Below are 19,503 nucleotides of genomic sequence, written 5' to 3' on the forward strand. Positions count from 1 at the left end.
TTAGGATAATTACACATTAAAAGCTACAAAACATTTATGTTTTGTAAGAACAACACTCAACAAAATATTTATTTGTCATTTTAATTTGAAGCCTTCCCAAACATTTTGGCTAGTTTATATGGATTTCCTTCTCTTTAAGCATTTTTTCTAAGAATTACAGATTTGTTTCAACGTGCAAACCAATGCTCTCACTAGTTTCTGTGTGCTTTATCTCCTAACTTGTCAACCTCTCCACAATGTACCTATGAGGGTTTACTTGATCTGGTAAAAGTTAAATAGTCCAAAACCCCTGACAGATGTGAAGCATATTATCGCTATGTCTGAAAGTAACTACAATATCAGATAAAGGTTTAAATAAGCCTCTTATTTAAAAAGAACTTCGAACATAAAGGCATGTTTTGATGCTAACAAAATCAATTACATTCCATGGTGACGTAATTAAACAAGAATAGTCAAATTCGAACTAAAAATGTGGAGTAGTGGTCAAAGATTATACAATTTAATTTTAATTTAATCTGGCTCAGTAACTCTATCATATGAGGAAATAGAAATGGAAAATTATAATAAAAGGCTGAAATCATAAACAGTTAGGTAATTTACATAATAATAACTGCACATATTTTTGAAGAATAATTTTCTTTATGTATTCAGTTTCTTTCTTCAACATATTTCCTTTCCATTTTACAATTTTTGGATTTAATTAAGGATTTCTGTTATTCTAAAAAACACTAAATGCATTTAGAATGTATAGAAAAAAGGGCTAATTTTATTTCTTTAGTAATATGAACATTTAGAAGAAATATGAAGTATATATGGTAAAGGCTGGTTACAGAGCTGATGTGGCAGAATTTTTAGAATGATTGTGTATGATACATTAAAACATATTAGATTAATCTTTTAAATTATAAGTTTTCAATTTCTTAATAAAAAAATCCCTTTCTATAATGTCTGCCCATATCATAAGATTAGAAGCATTTTTAATATTTTCCAAGCTTGAGTCTAGTGAAAATGTGGGAAAGAGAAAATAAAGAGTTACATAAACATGTTAAGACTCTAGTATCAGAAATAAAACATTCAAATATTATGTTTTCATTTTTCTTCCAGACGTTCTCCAAAAAGTAAGAAATTCATTGCAAACTTTCTCTAAAATACCTCCATTACATGTTAATACAATGGAGACATTTTTAATTTTGTCACGTATTTCTCAAATCTTCTAGAATCATAGGTCTATAAATCTTGCCTTCAAATCCTTCTAAATTTTCCAAGCTGCAATGTCTAAAATCCTAAACAAAAATTATCGCTACCAATTCTGTAACAGCAAAAAGCCAAAAATATTTTGAAGGGGAAAAAAAAAAAAAAAAAGAAAAGGGGAGGGAAAAAAGTGTAAAATTAATTTTATAGAGAAAACTGATGCACATTTTGAGAATTTTGAATATTCTGAAACAATTACATTGGAAAAACTCTGGGGAAAGTGCAGAATCGCCCACTGCTTGGCATGTTTTTAAGAATTGCACATACTCGGTATCCATGTACACATCAACCTATTTTCACTTAAAAAAACATCCCAGAATTGTGCACTCCCTTGACTTAATCCATGTACACATCGACCTATTTTCACTTAAAAAGTCAAAGAAATTTGACAAAAATCCAATTCTTCTTACTCTTGTAAAGAGCACCAAACAAATAAGTGGGCGATTCTGCACTTTAGCCAAAACTCTTACTATTAAAAAATTGAAAAGAAGATATTTTTAATTAATTACATAGCTAATTTTGCTTTTGCTAAGAGCTGTTTCGTAAATTGTGCTTTAGAGCATTATACCTTGTTTATTTTTCAGATTCAAAATATTGTATGATAAGTTGCCAAAATGAAACTTTATAATATGACAGAGAAAAATAAAAATGTTTTATTTTAATGTTATTTTTTAAATATACTTATATATAATGGTAATATACAATATAATACCATTATTTTAATGAAATTTATCAATGTTTTAAAAAAAAAATCGTTGAAAAATTCTCAGATTTCGGAATTAAAATTTTTCTACGGAAACTGATCTTAAAATCGCCAAAATATTGATAAGCCGCCAAATTTAGAACCGTTTAATAAAAGAATGCACATCCCAAAAGCGAAAAGTTGTTTAAAAGCTCTTTATTAGAAAAAAATAATTTCAAAATGCTTATGTTTCACTTCTTGCTTAGAAACTCGAGTATTCCATCATTTATATTAAAAATAGAAACAAATCATAACCCATGAACCCATTCAAAAGATAACCATATATGTCAGTGAATCACCAAAAATATTCCCCCAACATGCCAATTCACACTCAAAATGGCAGTCATAAAAACAAGACAGAAATTTCAGATGATTAAAATTAAGGACCTTCTGCTGAGTTTGTCCAAAATTAAGGACTTTTAAGGACCAAAAATCGATTCCAAAAAATCTAAGGACTTTTAAGGACTATACAAACCCTGCCTTTATTAGCTTATATATCTTTCTAAACAACTTAATAATGATCTTATTTTATTGATTCATAGTCTCCAAAAAATCACCATAATAAAATTAAGCAAACAACTGTTGAGGGCTGTAAATTTTCCTCAAATTCCACTTTGCCAGAAGAGAAAAAACAAAAATAATACTTATTGCCAATTTTTTCTTATTTCATTTGTTGTTATACAGTTTTGATTTTATTTGTTTCTTATAACAATAAAAAATAAATAATTTTTTTTTTCCTTTTAAGTATTGAATCTGCAGGTCACATTTATTATTTTTAATGGAACATAATTTTTCTTTATTTGCTCAGTAGTTGGGAACAAGTGATATATTCTCATGGCTTCTGATATTGGTGCAAGAAGAAAAGTAACCAATTAACACCAGAGAAAACATAAGCAAAATGAAATTGCACCACAGGAAACAGTAATAAATTATATGCATGAAATATATACTACATTATTAGAGAAGTATCACAAAATATTAATAATAATGGTAAAAAATAGTAAAAATATTCCATTGAAACGGATAAAACATTTGTCAGTAAACATAAAAACTACATCAGGCATTTCATCTCAGCAATGCATATTCAATATCAACTAGAAGACTGATAAGTTCTGACTTTTTAAGTACACGCAAGTTCAAATGAAGGATCAATAAATATAGTCAAATTTTTGAAAATCTACACAACAGGGTTAGAAGCAACTAGATTTTAGAATTTAAAAATCAACCATGCAATGTATTTTCATAGATCCAGAAATCGGCCATTGACTAGATATAGCAGTCTTCTAGTTTAACAAAGGCATTGTATATCATCCAAATAAAAGAAATTTTTCATGAAAGTTAATGGGTGTTCACAAAAACACAAATTAAATCATTTTTAGAAAATATGTGTGGAGAAGCATAAAATCTTTTACAACTATTAGGACAAATCTAACCTTTGGACTCTAAGACTCTTGGATTAAATCTATATTAAAAAATTAACATAATTTATTAAATTACTGCTAATGAAGAATTAATGTATTGCATAACATTTTTATCTATATTAGTAGTTATTTCTAATAACAATACCGGCACTTACACAAACAATTTTACAAAACTGATAGCTTTCTGTCAAAATATAATTTAAAGAAAAGATTTGCTTATCTTTTCCCATTTATTTTGATTTAATCTGGTATTAATTTGACAGATAATGTTTCCATATATTAAGAAAAGGCATATATTGTCACGCTTGCAAATACTGATATACAATTGTGTCCAGATTTAAAAGAATTTTCACATATAGTTAATTATTTCTTGAACTAATAGACACATTTCAATGAAATGTGGTATTTAAACAGACTGATATAAAACAATATATATCATACAATAGTACAGATGTACGATCATGCATTAGGCTTTCAGCATAGGTAGTTTTAAAAAACAAAGGTTGTCCTCCCCCAAAAAGAAGCTAATATGGGCTATGGTCCCCTTTAACAGTCATACAGTTCTTATGACGTAACTTCATAATCGGAATAAGTAAGTTAATGAATTTTTATGGCAGCTGGCTCCACTGTTTCAAGGCAGTCTGCTGTTGCTCTCAAAGGCATATTTTAACTTGCTGACAAAGCCATACAGTTGATAACTACACTTAAAAAAAAAAAAAAAAAAAAAAATCATCTACCAGATAAGCTCTATGTGGATGAGTGTTATCATTCATAAAAGAAAACTAAGGGTCAAAGTATTCTTGAAAAGGCAAACAAAGGGCTCCAAGAACTCTTTCCTATACTTTGCAGTTTCTGTTGAAGACATGAAGGTCTGTGTCTCCATTTAACATGATGCCCGCCAAGACCTAACCTTCTCCGCTGTTGGTCCATTTTATGGATACTGGAGGCCAGGTAGGGGGTTCCTATTTCTGTCCAAATGAAGATACATTGGGAATCAGTGGTTTGGCTTAAAAAGAATGGGCATCCACTGACCCTAAATGGATTCTGTTATCCCCAGATATGAGCAGGATGCAAATATACCTATCTATTGGTTTGGCTCATAAGTTCTGTACACAAATTAATTAATAATGTATTCCCCATTGGTCTTTACAACTTCTTCTCAATATTCAATAGGTTGTTCAGTGCCCCGAAGGTAGAAATCACCATCTTTGAATAACTTGAATCAAATTTGAGCCATCATAAGAGGCATTGCTTCTTCGCCACACACTTCGCAAACCTCCCGCGCAGCTTTGTGGCTTTGGCACCTCAATTAAACCCAAAACCCAGCACAAAGTGACAAAACTGCTTTCTTTCGGGGTCGACTTGATGCTTTATATTAATTATATTAATGACTTGAAAAAAAAAAAAAAACTATATAAGGATAAGAAACTCAACACACTATTTTGTGCAGCACATAATTTGATATCGAATAACAAAAAACGCTTGGACAAAACATTTTATTTTCATTAAAAAAAAAAAAAAAAAAAAAAACATCACAAAGTCTTTTGAGTGAACCTGATAACATGATCTTACAGAACTATATTCACTTTTTCAGGAGTACAGCTGGTCCTCAGTTCATTTTATAGATGAGAAAGCTTGGCTATATAGTGCTAATCTGGTGCCAGATTTTTTGGAAAGTGAAGATATTAAATCGTTGGACTGGCCAGCTAGATTGCCAGATCTAAATCCTCTAGAACATGTCTGGGATACTCAAGGAAAGCAACTTCAACATATCTTCCCCATCTCAGAAAATGAAAACAGCAGTGCTGCAGTAGCAGGACATACATTACTACAGGAACTCATAAACTGCTTCATTTCAGTATGAAATCACATTGTGAGAGTTGTGTGACCAGCAGAGGACTACATCACAGCCTCCTTTTTTTTGTTTGATCTTGCATTCTCTGCTTTATACTTTTTTATACTAATGAGCCTTCTGCTCATCATGTATGTGTACCGTGAATCTTGGATGGTATACATTTTTGGATTACATCAACCTATGCCAATACCAAATTTTAATAAAATATATCTATCTGTCCTGTAGATGATCAACTAAATGTGCAAATTCTCTTAATTTTGAACCACCAGAGTAGCAGTGCATTAGTAAATATTTAGCAGTGATAATTTTCACTCAGTCCTAGCAAAGCTCAGTCCTAGCAAAGCTGTCAAATGATAACTATTGGCAATGATTATTTATTAATCCTGCTTTTTATAAAATACCATTTACTTATGAAAAAGTATAAATGGAATATTTTGCTTTTTATGCAGTCTATATCTGCTGTTAAAAAATAAAAGACCGAGTAGCAAGAAGCAAGTGTCCCCCCCCCAGACAGCAGTCCATGCCATGGAGCAGTTATTGCATGAAATTGTGCAACTTGATTAATTTTTGTTTACGGAATAAAATGTATGTATCAAATATAAAATCAGAAAAAGAGTGTTCATGATAAATTTTCATATCCTTAAAATTATTTAAAATAGAAACTATAATTATCAAATATACATAAGAAAAACTTCATCTGTTCTTACTTCTTCGATGATTCTTGTTAAAGATTCTGAAGCACAAGTAGTATAAAATGTTTCAATACCAAGGCAGCATAGTGCTTTTTGAGGCAACATGGAATGTAATGTAACCATTGCAGACGCCATACCAAAAACTAAAACTATTGGTAGTTTACCAGCATACCTTCTGAATAAATATAAAGAAAATAGAAAAGAAATTTTAATATCTAATAACCATTAAAAATAAATAAGTGATTTCTTATATAATATTTTTATAAATGTGAAGAAGTAATTTTTTTACTGCAAAAATTGTTTCAAATTTTTATTCAATGTTCCATTTGTTCCAAAAATAATATTACTTTAAAATTTTAATACATAATCTTAGAGCAAGAAATTATCTTTAGTATACTGTAAAATGCCTTTTAAAGCAGTTGTCCTTAAAGCATGCATCATGATACTTTGACAAGCCAAGGTCATCATAAAAATTTTCGTAATTTTATCTACCTTTTTAATTCAGTGGCTTAGGAAACTATATCTAACAAAGCCGATATAAGTTACTGTTCTATAATAACTGTATGTGCTGAGATTTTTTTCAACAGCTTAATAAATTTTTTTATGTGTTTGCATTTAAACAGGTGCCAGTTTCTTGTGGTGTCGAATTAGTTTTATTCAATTGTAAAAACTGAAAGATGTGATTAAGCATATTATCAAATAAAAATGATAAGGCATTATTATTATTTAAATACTTATTTTGCTTTTCAAAATTGTGCTAATTTTTAACTGAGCATAAACAACTAAAATTAGATTTAAAGTAAAGAACATGCACTGCCCATCACAAGTCAAGCAAAAATACTTTAAATATGATAACAATTATTAGGAATTCATTTTTATATTATTAAAAAGCAATGGTGAAAAGAGACCACAAGATGTAATATAAACTAATCTTCTTGCATCAGAGTGTATAATGAGAAAAGGTTGAAAGGTCATTTTGAAACCAATCACAGCAACATGGTTAGCAAATCTCATCACATCTATTCCAGAGGCTTAAAAAGAGTTAGAACACACAAACACATAAAATAAATAAATAAAAACATGTTTTTAAGTAGGTGCTGATACCAAGTAATGCTTTACTACATACATATTTAGAAGACAGCATATAGATTTATATGAAGTTGCACACTATCGCAGAAAAAATTTACTCTGACTGCTGTATATATGATGAACACCAAAAACTGTGAATTATCTGGATTAGTTTTCAAATGTGCTTTATCCAATAACACTTAGTTCCATAGCACATAGTGGAGGATAATATGAATCTCAATCAATTACTTGAAGAAAGAAAGGAAAGGGATTTAGACTGCAGCTGAAAATTATGGATAGTAATAAAGAATTTAATATGCTACATATGGTCTACAGATGATAACACTATATAAAATTTTTTTGCGAAAATATTAGTGTGGATGTTAAATATTCATCGGAAATTGTTTACACTCTTACATCTGAAGAAAGTTTGGAATGTACCAAGCATCATGGTATCTGTGCTGTTTGTTCTATGTGTAGCAGTTATAGAGGAATATACCCTTATTTGCAATAAAATTCTTGAAGCTCTGGAACAATTATGTTATTCATAAACAAACATTTGTGTCAAAGCATTTAAGTTCTACATTGAACCAGGTCTAAAATATAAAGTTAAAAAGTAAAAAACTTTGTAATAAAATTTATATTACAGCAATGCAAGATAATCTTGAGGTAATGCTCTGTTTGAACTACCATGCAAAATTTATAGTTTTCTTAAGATCACAAGGATGGAGAAAACTTTATCAACATCTTACTAAAATTAACATATTTATGTGGTGTTTTTGAAAAAGTGAATGATTTCAATTTGTCTCTATAGGGAAGTTTGAAAATAAGTAAAAAATTTTTCCCTTTTTTAAAAAATCAGAAATTTTGGAAAAAGAATGAATGAAAATGGAGTTTTTTTTTCTTCTAAATGCAGCAGTTTGGACTTTCAGTAGTTCACAATAAAAATCACACTTGTTTCACAGAAAAAAAATCTGTTTCTGAAGAATAAGTGCCACAGTTTATCACCTAGTTTAAAAAATATTTTCAGAAAGATAATTTCAATAACTTTGCATGAAAACTAGTATCATTGTTTCATTTCAATTTACTTTTGCAAAAGAAGAGACTGTAATTGAGTTATAAAAATATGTTAAAAGGAAATTGAACACATGGAATTGATTGAATTTTATTTATTTTGTGAGTTCAATAAAAGAGGAAAATCCTCGTCTGAGTAGCAAAACTCAATAAATGTTTATTCTGTTTGTAAACTCTTACTAGTGTGAATCTGGATTTTCAATATTTGCTCATTTTTAATAATTTAATTTTAGATTTTTAATAGTTTTTAAGAACGTACTTTATTTTTACCCAATTCTACTAGGAAAATGTTATTATTAAGCACTTTTTTTTTTTTTTTTTTTTTCCATTTAAAGTAGGACAACATGAGAACACTACATGAGACAAAATAAGAAAAAAGATGAGAAAACTTCTATCACCACGAGCAGAGTGAATTAAAAATGTTTCAATGACTTAGAGCTTTAATTTATGGCAATACAGCAAAACTTTCTATTCATATGATTTTCTCTGAATAACAGATAATTCAGAACAAGGGAAAATGCATTAATTTTTATTCAAACAAAAGGCATTTACTGATTTGCTAATATTACGTTACTTTTGTGTCTCTAGCAAAATAAGAATAATAATCCTGCGTCGATAAAACTCCTATTAGTAACAGATACAAAAGTGCTTCTAAAGTATTGGGGGATGTTAATTTTCACAAAAGTCTAACTTTAAAATTTCTTTCTCAAATCTTTATTTTGACTTGTGAAAATGAGAAAATCAAAATGAAATATAAAGGAAGAAAGAATCTCAATAGAGCAAGATATACATGATTTACTGAAATAAACGAGTTTCTGCATAATTGAGTGGAATTATGATAAATGGATATTGATATAAAATTTTTGATTTACACTATTTTATTGCAGACTTGTGGCGGGTCATTCGGGAAACACAAATATGGTAACTTGAGTTCTATGTCCAGCATTTGTGACATGCCATGAAATTTTAGTTTTCTTCAAGTGCAATCAATATAAATATAAGCTTGATTTTTCCAGCCACTTATCTACAACAGCATCCCTTCCCTTAAACATATAGCAATAGTGCACTTTGTTTATAATCAGTAATATCCAATCTTCATTATTTTAATGGAATATCGATGAATATAAAAAAACTAAATGAGCACAAATTTTACTTAGTTTCATACTCCTTATTCTATTTTACATGTGAAAAATATAAACTTCTTGTGAAATCAAAGAGATAAATCCCACTTTTAAACATATTAATCATATTTTAAAGCATAAATTATTCTTTTCACTCATTTTAATATATCATTACATTACTTCCATTTTTTTAAAAATTATTATTCAACTTATAAAGACTGTACTAGACACAAATTCAAGAAAATTTAGCACACAAGCAAGTAATATAATAGATTTGAAATGCAATAAATTTTTAAAAAATTAAAACATACTTGCAAACAAATATTAATTCTTGTAGAAGCTCCACACTGAAAGCTTCCACATCTTGTATTAAAAAAATCAGAGGTTTCAACATTGGATCAGAAGAAACATTCTTATAACACATTTTTGGGTTTGTCTAAAGGAAAATGAAAAATAATATTAAAATTTAATTAATTAATTGCTCCTCAAAAGCACACTATTTAAAAATAAAACACATATTATGTTTATTTTAATGCAAAGCATTTAATGCACTGACTGTATAATTATCAAAACAAGAATTCAGCCATTTATTGATACTGTACAAGCACAAAGACAATACTTTTTTTCCTATAATTTTTTTGAATCCCCTAATAGCTACAAATGGCCCAGTGACTACGGTACTGCATTTCTTCTGGACTCATCTCCCTATTTATCATAAGTTTTCGATTATACACTGAGCTGATGAAATTTTCACATTGTAGGAGGCTTTGCAGTTGGTGTTAATAAAATTATCTTAAACGAATGAGCTGTTGAATGGGAAAAACATATGTGGTTGACAGATAAAAAATGTTAAAAAAAAAAAAATATATATATATAGCTTATTGAAAGAAGACAGAGAAAATTTGGCTATTAAACTGTAATTCTGAAGACAAGACTGTTTCAGAGATGAAAAGAATTAAAACATCATTCTAAAAACTACGTCCATTCTCATATTTGTAAGCATGTAAAAATGCATTACTTAGATTTTTAACAATTAAACCAAAAAATATTTATCTAGTTTTACTTTAAAATATTTAGATCATTTAATTATTTTCCCTGTCAAATACTGTTAATTCATTAATTCCAAATATATATATAGTGTGTGTTGTGTGTAATGATTTAGATAGATGGTGTGAGGATTCAAAAAACAGTTGTGTGGATACTTAAAATGAGAGAACAGGGAAAAAAAAAAAAAAAAGCATTCAGACCTACGTACATACTTGAATATATTATTTTATTTTCGTAATAAAGCAAGCCTTGATGTGCATAAACAGATTCACAAGCATCATTTATGGATGGGAAATGCAAACCACAGCTTTGTACAGCTTCCATCTACTTAGACAATGGACGAAGCGGAAAGCAAACTCTGTGTGGCAAAGACCGAAGCAGGGAAAAAAAAGGCGACCAAAGAGAGCAAGATTGCACACCAAAAACCTGTTATACCAAGGCACGATTATATTAACCCAACGGTTCCCAACCTTTAGACTAACGCATACCATCTGAACAAAAATTGAAAACCTTTAGTACCAGCACTACAAAGTACTACTACCACGACCACTCTTGAACAAAGCTCAGATGACATAAATTTACGAGTGTTAGAAAAACACTCAATCAGGAAGTTCAGGTTTTAATTTTTGAATTTAATAGTTAAAAATACTTTGCATCTTTGCATACCACTGGTTGAGAACTCCTGTATTAAATATATATTTTTATATATTTTGCCCATCCCTTAAATAACGTGGTTGTTTTATATTTCTTCCATTTTACAAAATTAAGATAAAGTTCATTTTAAATTTAAAATATACTCTTATTTATACTCTGCTACTTTCTCAACAGTTATGATCAGATTTTGTTCCAACAGGATGTCCTCATTGAATTGTAATGGTCTTTCAGAACAAAGTTCATTTATTAGATTGTAATTTCTGGCTTGGAGTTCTTGGAGCCACCATTGATAATGGTTTACATTTATTGAACAGTTTTTATTTATTGCTTCAATATTCCTCATACTTGCAGAGCTCATAAACCAAAATATGATGAATACACTCCTTCATCACTTACATTACAGCTTAAAAAAAATAACTGCTTAAAGAAAACTACATTTTTCAAAACTTGCACTAAGAATAAGAACAAGGTAAAATTACTACCGGCACTTAGAGCAAGTTGATGCAGGTAGTTTATTCTGTCTCCTCCAACTTTTAGGTATACAATTGAAAAAAACCACGAAATATGGAATGACCCGATAATACATACACATACACACTGTGTTACATGCAACCCTTTTTCATAGAAACCTGAAGAAATTATTTTATATGTGAAGTCATCTTACTTCAGATCAATACAGAAATAAAAAGCAGTCATTCAAAATAATTACAATATATTCATGTTCAAATTTCTCCAATTATGAATACACAAAGATGTATGTAACTATTAAACTAGAGTCCAGAGTTCAAAATAAAAACAGCATAATTCTTTGACAGCCCAGAAAGATATTACACAGTTATAATAAAATCATACCTCTTCGCAAAAGTTGTTTTGCCACAATGTATACAATTTCTCAAAAGAACAATCTTGCTTTTTCACAGACACCTCAGTAAAACCTAAAATCTGAAAACAAATGAACACATAATATAACTATAATATATTATAATTAATGGTATAAAAATATTGTATTTATATTTATTAGAACACAGTATATTTGCTCCTCTTTTACCTCCTTGTACGAAGTAAAAAGGAAGTATTGTAATCGCGAAAAGTTTCAGGCAGCATATTTCAAAGAAAATATCCATTTTGACCGCAATCGAATGCAATTTAACCATGTTTTTGCGTGATATCTGTACGTAAGGACAGAATAAAAGACTCGTTTCCTCTAAAAAAATTATAAAACTGCTTTGAAATTAATTCTGAAGAGAATTTTTCGTGGCGTCTGTATGAACGTATGTACATACATGCATACATACGTATCTCGCATAACTCAAAAACAAGTAGCCTCAGAACGTTGGAATTTTGTATATAGGACTGCTATAACATCTAGATGTGCACCTCGTATTTTGGTTGCAATCGGCCGCAACAAACGTACATGAATATATGTATACATATATATCCACTCTGTTACCCAGCTCAGTGATCTCAGTTTCTTTACTCTTATATGTTTGTAAATTGTACATTTTTTGCTTTAAAAATGATTGAATTATGTTGTTTTTATCTTCTGGTTAAGGTTTTTATGCCTTTAGTAAATATGTATGCAATATTTTTAGAATTATCAATAATTTTAAAGTTGTTTAAGTGCCGCTAAGCCTTTTTTTATGTCGGCCATTGATTGTTTACATTTGAAACTGCACACTAGTGGATTTGTTGCCAATCAAGAGAAACTTAGCTTTGCAACAACAAAGATAACGCCTTCATTTATTATTGCCAATTAAATCATGCTTAATCCTTTCTGGAATTTTTTGAGGAAATAAGTGTTTAAGATTTACTTCGTAATTTTTAATATAGATATTTTGAGTTTTTATGTATTTTTGCCTTCTCGCGAAGTGAGAACTGAATTAATTGAATGAGAAATACTCAATCATCTGTGAAAAACTGTTTCTTTTTTGTTTTATTTGCTTAATTTCTTTTATAGATCATTCTAGCATTATTATAGTATTTGAATAGAACATGTGGCAGCGATTAGATAATTCTATTCTTTAAATGATATACAATTTGTGCATTATGAGTTATAATATGAACGAAATGTAATACTGTTAAGTGAATCTAGTGCCAGAGTGTCGCTATGGTAAACAAATACTAGAGTGAATTTTAAAGAATGCATTTATTCTATTGTGGTTTATGCGCTGTCAGTGAAGTAGATTTAATTCAATCCAATGAGTTTAAATGAAATGCAAGAATATGTATATTCCATACAACGAAGTCATGTGGTGTACATATCAGATTTTTGAGTAATAAGATTTAAAAACTTCTAATTAAAGATAACTAATTAAAAATTAAAATTTATGCCCAGGTAGGAAACTACATCATGTAAGTAATAAGTTTCTACATATATATATATTTAATGTACTATGTTCATTTAAGCCTTTCCTTTAGAAACGGTGCACATCATGTAAATTTTTCTTTTTGACTTTGAACTGGTAAAATTAAGGAAAAAAGGGAGAATAAGTGAGTAAATTTAGCAGTTACAAAGTGGGTTTTTAAGGTATATTTCCCTTCCTCCCCCAAAAAAGAGGAGAAGAGAGACTTAATTTCAGCTGAATATGGTTTTTAATGTCAGTAATGAATGGAGTTTTGACTGGTTCATGACAAATGACATGCCCTGAAATTTGCCATCAACAATATATATTTCTATTATTATCTCAGCTTTAAAGGTGATCACTGATTTCTTCATAATTTTATAAAAGATGTAAATTAAGAAGCACTTTTATTGCTTTTAGGTTACTTAGTTTGGCAACCAACAAAAGTAACTTACAAAAATATGTAACTTAATTTCATAAAAGATTTAAATTAAGAAATATGCTTATTTCATTTAAATTAATTAGTTAAGTAGCTATACTGATAATAAACATGTTTTGAACACAGAAAGGCAATCTAAGAACTATTTGCTAGACTGAATGACTGATATACAGTCCAGTACCATAATGCAATATTTAATAAAAGTAGAAAAAAGTGAAATTTGTTGTACTTCATTGCTACTTATAGACTTCACAGCAATGAAGTACAAACAATTCTGCATATACTTAGTTAATAACACTCTCTGCTTCTTACTTTCTAAAGATTTAGGTATTCACTGTGCAAGCACAAATGCGCAAGCAATTTTTTTCATTTAAGGGAATTTTATGTTGCTCACATATAGTTTAAGATTATTTACTAGAAAGGTAAAAGTAAACTAATATAAAAGAAAGAGAAAGGAAAATGAATTATTGTATCTGAACACAGTCTACAATAATTTGCCTATGCCTTCCAAAGTTTAACATTTTTATCTTTCATACACATCAAATTCGAATAAGCTGATTAAAATACTCAAAAGAGCCACCAGCAGGCGAACAGTAAAATCAGTTTCTGGCTCAACCTGGGTTCGATTCAGGCTAATGGGCTGGTTACATGGGCATTTTCACCATGGGGAGCATGTATACAAGTTAAAGTTTTCTATGAAGGGATTTCTCCCTGTAGGAAAATAGCCCTTATGCGCTTTGCCATAATCAACTAAACCAAACCAAAATACTAAGGGGGAGAAAAAAACAAAAAAGAAAAGAACGGAAGAAGATAAAACTTTTATTATTATTATTATTTATTTATGAACTCTGCTCTTTTATGCAGAGCTTAAAATATGCAGATTAACTACAAACATAACTCTCAGGATGTTAACATTTTAGATAATTGGTCTGCTTTTGTTCTATAAGTTAAATACATATTTATTAGAGTTAAAATTAATAAAATTTATTTATTTTTCTTTAAATACTTTATTTCAACTAAGATTATGCAGTTAAAAATATCACACTCAATGCAACATCATACACTGAGTGGACAAAATATTAGAAACACTTACTAATTAATTAATTTTTGTAAATCTTTTGTGTAAATTAAATCAGGAAAAAATAATAAATTAACAGCAATCCTTATTTTACTAGGACTAGAAGGGGGAAGAAAGGGGGGCAATTCAGATATTTGAAACTGGAAAAATTGAAGTTCCATTACATTACTTACTTCCAAAAATTACATTTGTGAATATTTCATAAAATTCACAAAGCAATATTAAATTAAATTATTTTCATACAAAATTATCTATAAAAGTGCCTATTTTAGCATTACAGAGACTAACACAACTAAAGAGAAATGAATGAACATGATTTGAAAATAAGGAATATGTATTACTGAATAGGAACTCATAGTCTCACTAGGGCAAAGTGATTTAAAGTAATACATGTGCAGAGATTTTTATTAATAATTATTAAGCTGAAAAAAATTAATTTAAAATTGTTTGATGAAACATTATGACTGCTGTCTCTTATTTATACATAAAGAACTTTTCGTGTCAATCACTTTATTAGATACTAAATTAAACTTTTTTATTTTTCTTATTAAAATTAGTATAAAAATTTTATTTATAAATGAATAAAATTTTACTGCATTGTTCTTTTTGGAGGGAGGAGAGATTATAAAATTTTGCCTGACATTTAAAATTTTTTAAAATGTGCAAATATAAAAAGATTTTCCTCAAAATACTAAATGTGATTTATTAGTGAAAGATTAAAGTGGAATTTGATTAGCATATGCTCACTCATAATAAAGAGAAGATGAAAGAGAAAAAGAGACAGCGAAAGAATGTTGACAGAAATTAGAAGCAAAATTATTTTTGGAATAAAATTGAAAATTAATATCAGATTTCAAATGGCGTAACTAACTGCCTAAATGATTTTTGCAAATTTGATATTTAGGCATTGGAGGGGGATAATAAGTGCTTTTAGAAATCACTCAATTTCAAGTCAAAAATTATGTATTAGGAATGCTATAATAAATTTAATAATTCCTTCAAGCTATTATAACAATGCAATCAAGGGCTATCTGCTGTAAATAGGATGCTTCATAGAGCACTTTTACAGTGAAATTGACTCATGTTACTCATTGACTCATGTGGAAATCTTATGTTTTAAAGTTTTTCTTTACTTATTTACTCAAAGTGTGTCAAGGTTTATTTTTATTTAAAATTATAACTTAATTAGTTCTTCAGCTGTAAATTATAATAGCAAGATACTGCAAAGTCTTTATATAGTTTCATTTGCTTCATTTTATTCCCAGAATTTAACGTTTCAGGCTTTTGTAGGCTCTTTGTAGCACAAAGCATAATTTAATGGTGGACAAGGTAAGTTCAAATACCTCTTCCTGTATCATATTTTTTTGATTAAAAAGAATCTACAGCACATGAATAATATAATTTTTAATAATGCAGTCATTCAATTATCAAACTTATTTTAGGAAAAATTCATTACTTTTATAAAACACTAGGTACTCTTCTGTTATTGGGACTGGATTCAAAAATGTATAAGTGTATGCTTGTACATCTGGATGTATGTGTTCATATATGCATGCATTTAAATACAAGTGAACAATTTCATATGTTTAGTTTACAAAATCATGCTTTATTTATATATAGTTTTTGTTAGCTTTGAGTGATTCTGAATAAATGCTGCATTGAAAACCCTCTTTGTTTATTATTATTTGTGACCCAGTCGATGAAAAAAATTATTACGCATTTTCTTTATGCATGCTTTTATCCATATCTAATTTATATCTTAAGAATTAAAAAATTATTATGGAAAATGAAATTATATTAAGAGCAACAGTCAATGACTAAACAAAACAAACAACAACAACAACAAAAAAAAAAAAAAAAAAAGGGGGGGGGGGAGAGAAAGAAAGAAAAAAAAACCTTTTGATACTTGGCAACAATTTCATTAACAATAATTTGTAACATGTTTGAGAAATTCCAGCACTTTTTTGACTCAAGGATAACAGTTCCATGCATTTTATTTGTATGCAAATGATGTTCCAAGAGTGCAAAAATATTAGAATGGTCAGGTCTGTTAACACCTGAAAGGGAAAACAAGTGTTATGAAATTATTCAAACTGTAACGATAATTTCATTTTTTAACTGAATTCAAATGAAAACTCAAATGATATTCAATGATTATTATAATACAAATGACACATTTACATGAAAATATAAAATTATTAGCATGACTTCACATAAAACACAAAATAATTTTTCATTAACTGACCATACATTTATTTAAAAACAGATGAAATGAAGCTTATCTTTATTGCTTAAAAACCAGATTCATTCAAAGTGATGTATTTGTAATGAATTCCAAATTTTAAAACACTTCTATTTTAGAACATATCTTATTTCTGCCTTACTCACTCTTTAAAGAAATTAGATACTCATGTTTTATCCCATCTACCTTATTGAAACTGACAAATTTTTAGAAGTCACCAGACTCTGGCAACCATGTGCATAACAGTTCTTTAGGTAACCATATCTATTGTAAGTTGGAATGAAAATTCACTGTGAAAAAACACTAAACTATGCCACTGTAGTTGCCCTAATATGCAAGTACTGAAATTTATAATGTTCAAGATATTTTTTCCTTATTAATGCATATCAAAAAGCTGCAAAAGAATGCAAGGTAAACACATAAATATACAGTTAATTAAATTTATCTTACTAATAAATGTAAGAACACAGTTAAGATAATCAGAATAACATACATAGCTACATAACACACAAAATTTAAAAATTGCAATAAAATGTGAAAATCTTTGATAAACATTAAAATGCATTATATACTTCCTACTTTTGTTCAAAGAAAAACACACTTTATCAGCAACAGCGGTGTTGTATAAAGTGAAAAATTTGCAATATGAAACTGAACATTATTGTTCTCAATCAGAGGCGCATAAAAATAACAGCAAATATACTCCAGCCTTACGTTTCTTTTTACTCACTGCTGATTTATATTTATGAAGAAACTATGTATTCTCCAAAACAGAAATTAAACAAAATAAAAGCCAAATTTTCATAGCAAAGTTGAAATCAAAAATCTCAAAAGAATCATGTTCATATTCATTCAAAATATTATGTGTTACTGCAACATGACTTAAATGATTTTCATTAAATTCTTATTTTACTTTATACTGCAATTAAGAAAGTGAGCATTTTCACTATATGCAAAAATGAAACCAAAATATCTTGAAACACTTCTTTAGTCATGAAATTTCATTTCATTATTAATCATTTGATGTTCGGCAATGCTCTTTTCCCAGAATTTTTTATTCGATTTTTACCATAAAATTCTCCAAATAAACTAAATTTCATTTTATGCCTAGCTAGAACAGGGATGTATGTAATGCTGTCATGTAAAAAATCTTTATAAGAAAACACCAAAATTTGTAGACTGTCAAAAAAGCCGAGCTGCATGCTGTCAAACTTCGTTAATTAAAATATATAAATTGCACAACCTGTGGCCTGCCGACACCTTTTCAAACTTTTGTTGCGATTTGACATAACGGTTGTCTCTAGAAGGGGTTCCAAGCAAAAAAATTTTCATACTCATTCTACTCTGTTCCCTCAAAGTGAGATTTGGCACTGAGCCAAGTTCCCGGCGTTAACCAAAGCATATATCCGCTGCCTGCATGCGAAAATTGCTTCCTAGCCTGTAGGACCAACACCTGTAGAAGATTGAGAAAGAGTCTGTGGTATGACGTAGCATGAGTGTGTTTGCAGGCATGCGCTAGTAAAGTGGAAGAGAAAAATATTTGCTCGGATCTGAAGTGGTGCATTAACTTGCTTGCCGTCGTTGCACTTTTGGCTTCGTGACTATACATTGTTTTATAAGGTGTGTGTTTATTTATTTTCAGGACCATTAAGAAGTTTCATGTTTTGAATATTTCACTTTTTGTCTAACCCTTTCCAGCATGCTACCTTTTAAAGTTGGAATTTCAATAAAAAAAAAAAAAAAAAAAAAAAAAAAAAGACAGGCAGTCTAATTAGGCCTAGAGAAGTACACAAGTAAAATTTATGAAGATAGCACTTATCGTTTTAATTCAGTGGGTGTGCCCAAAGCGGGCACACTGACTGAATAGAGCTTTGAAAAGAGCATTGCTGGGAAGCGTGTAAAAGAATAACAGATTTTGCCCACAATTAAAAAACACTATATTCTGAATACCGTAGCAGATTTAGCATTACCTAGGGTGTGCCACAGGGAGATCTGCTACTCTACATCCCCCTAAAAGACTCTTTTTACTTCCTTGTACTAAGTAAAAAAGAAGTACTGCAATCGCGAAAAGTTTCAGGCATCATATTTCAACGCAAATATCCATGCATCATATATACGCAGATATTCAACACACTATCGAATACAATTTAATAATGTTTTTTGCTTGACATCTGCACATAAGGACAGAATAAAGAACTCTTCCCCCCCAAAAAAATTGTAAAACTAATTTAAAATGAATTCTGAAGAGAATTTTTCGTGGCATCTGTGCGTACATACTCGCATAACTCAATCAAATGCGTACATCATCTTGCATAACTCAATGAGTAGCCTCAGATTTTGGTTGCAATCAGCCGCACGAAAAGTATATAAATATACGTATATATATATCCACTCTGTTACTCGGATCAGTGATCTCAGTTTCTTTATTCTTATATGTTTGTAAATTGTGCATTTTTTGCTCAAAGAATGATTGAATT

General features: G+C 29.2%; 1 protein-coding gene across 6 annotated transcripts in view; it reads right to left on the reverse strand.

Annotated features, from left to right (window-relative positions):
• The window catches only part of Orc3 (origin recognition complex subunit 3), a 114,595-nt gene that overhangs the window by 54,987 nt on the left and 40,105 nt on the right, over positions 1-19,503 (reverse strand). For all 6 annotated transcript variants that reach the window (XM_085811918.1, XM_085811919.1, XM_035364181.2 and 3 more), the window contains 4 exons: positions 16,681-16,841; positions 11,778-11,867; positions 9,536-9,660; positions 5,977-6,136 (listed from right to left, as the gene is read on the reverse strand). In XM_085811918.1, the coding sequence (XP_085668044.1) occupies positions 5,977-6,136; positions 9,536-9,660; positions 11,778-11,867; positions 16,681-16,841 (536 nt within the window). The remainder of the gene's footprint in view (positions 1-5,976; positions 6,137-9,535; positions 9,661-11,777; positions 11,868-16,680; positions 16,842-19,503) is intronic.

This window comes from Stegodyphus dumicola, chromosome 2, assembly GCF_044657685.1.
Source record: "Stegodyphus dumicola isolate Sdum_Otavi_A_Nest chromosome 2, ASM4465768v1".
In the NCBI taxonomy this organism is placed as follows: Eukaryota; Metazoa; Arthropoda; class Arachnida; order Araneae; family Eresidae; genus Stegodyphus; species Stegodyphus dumicola.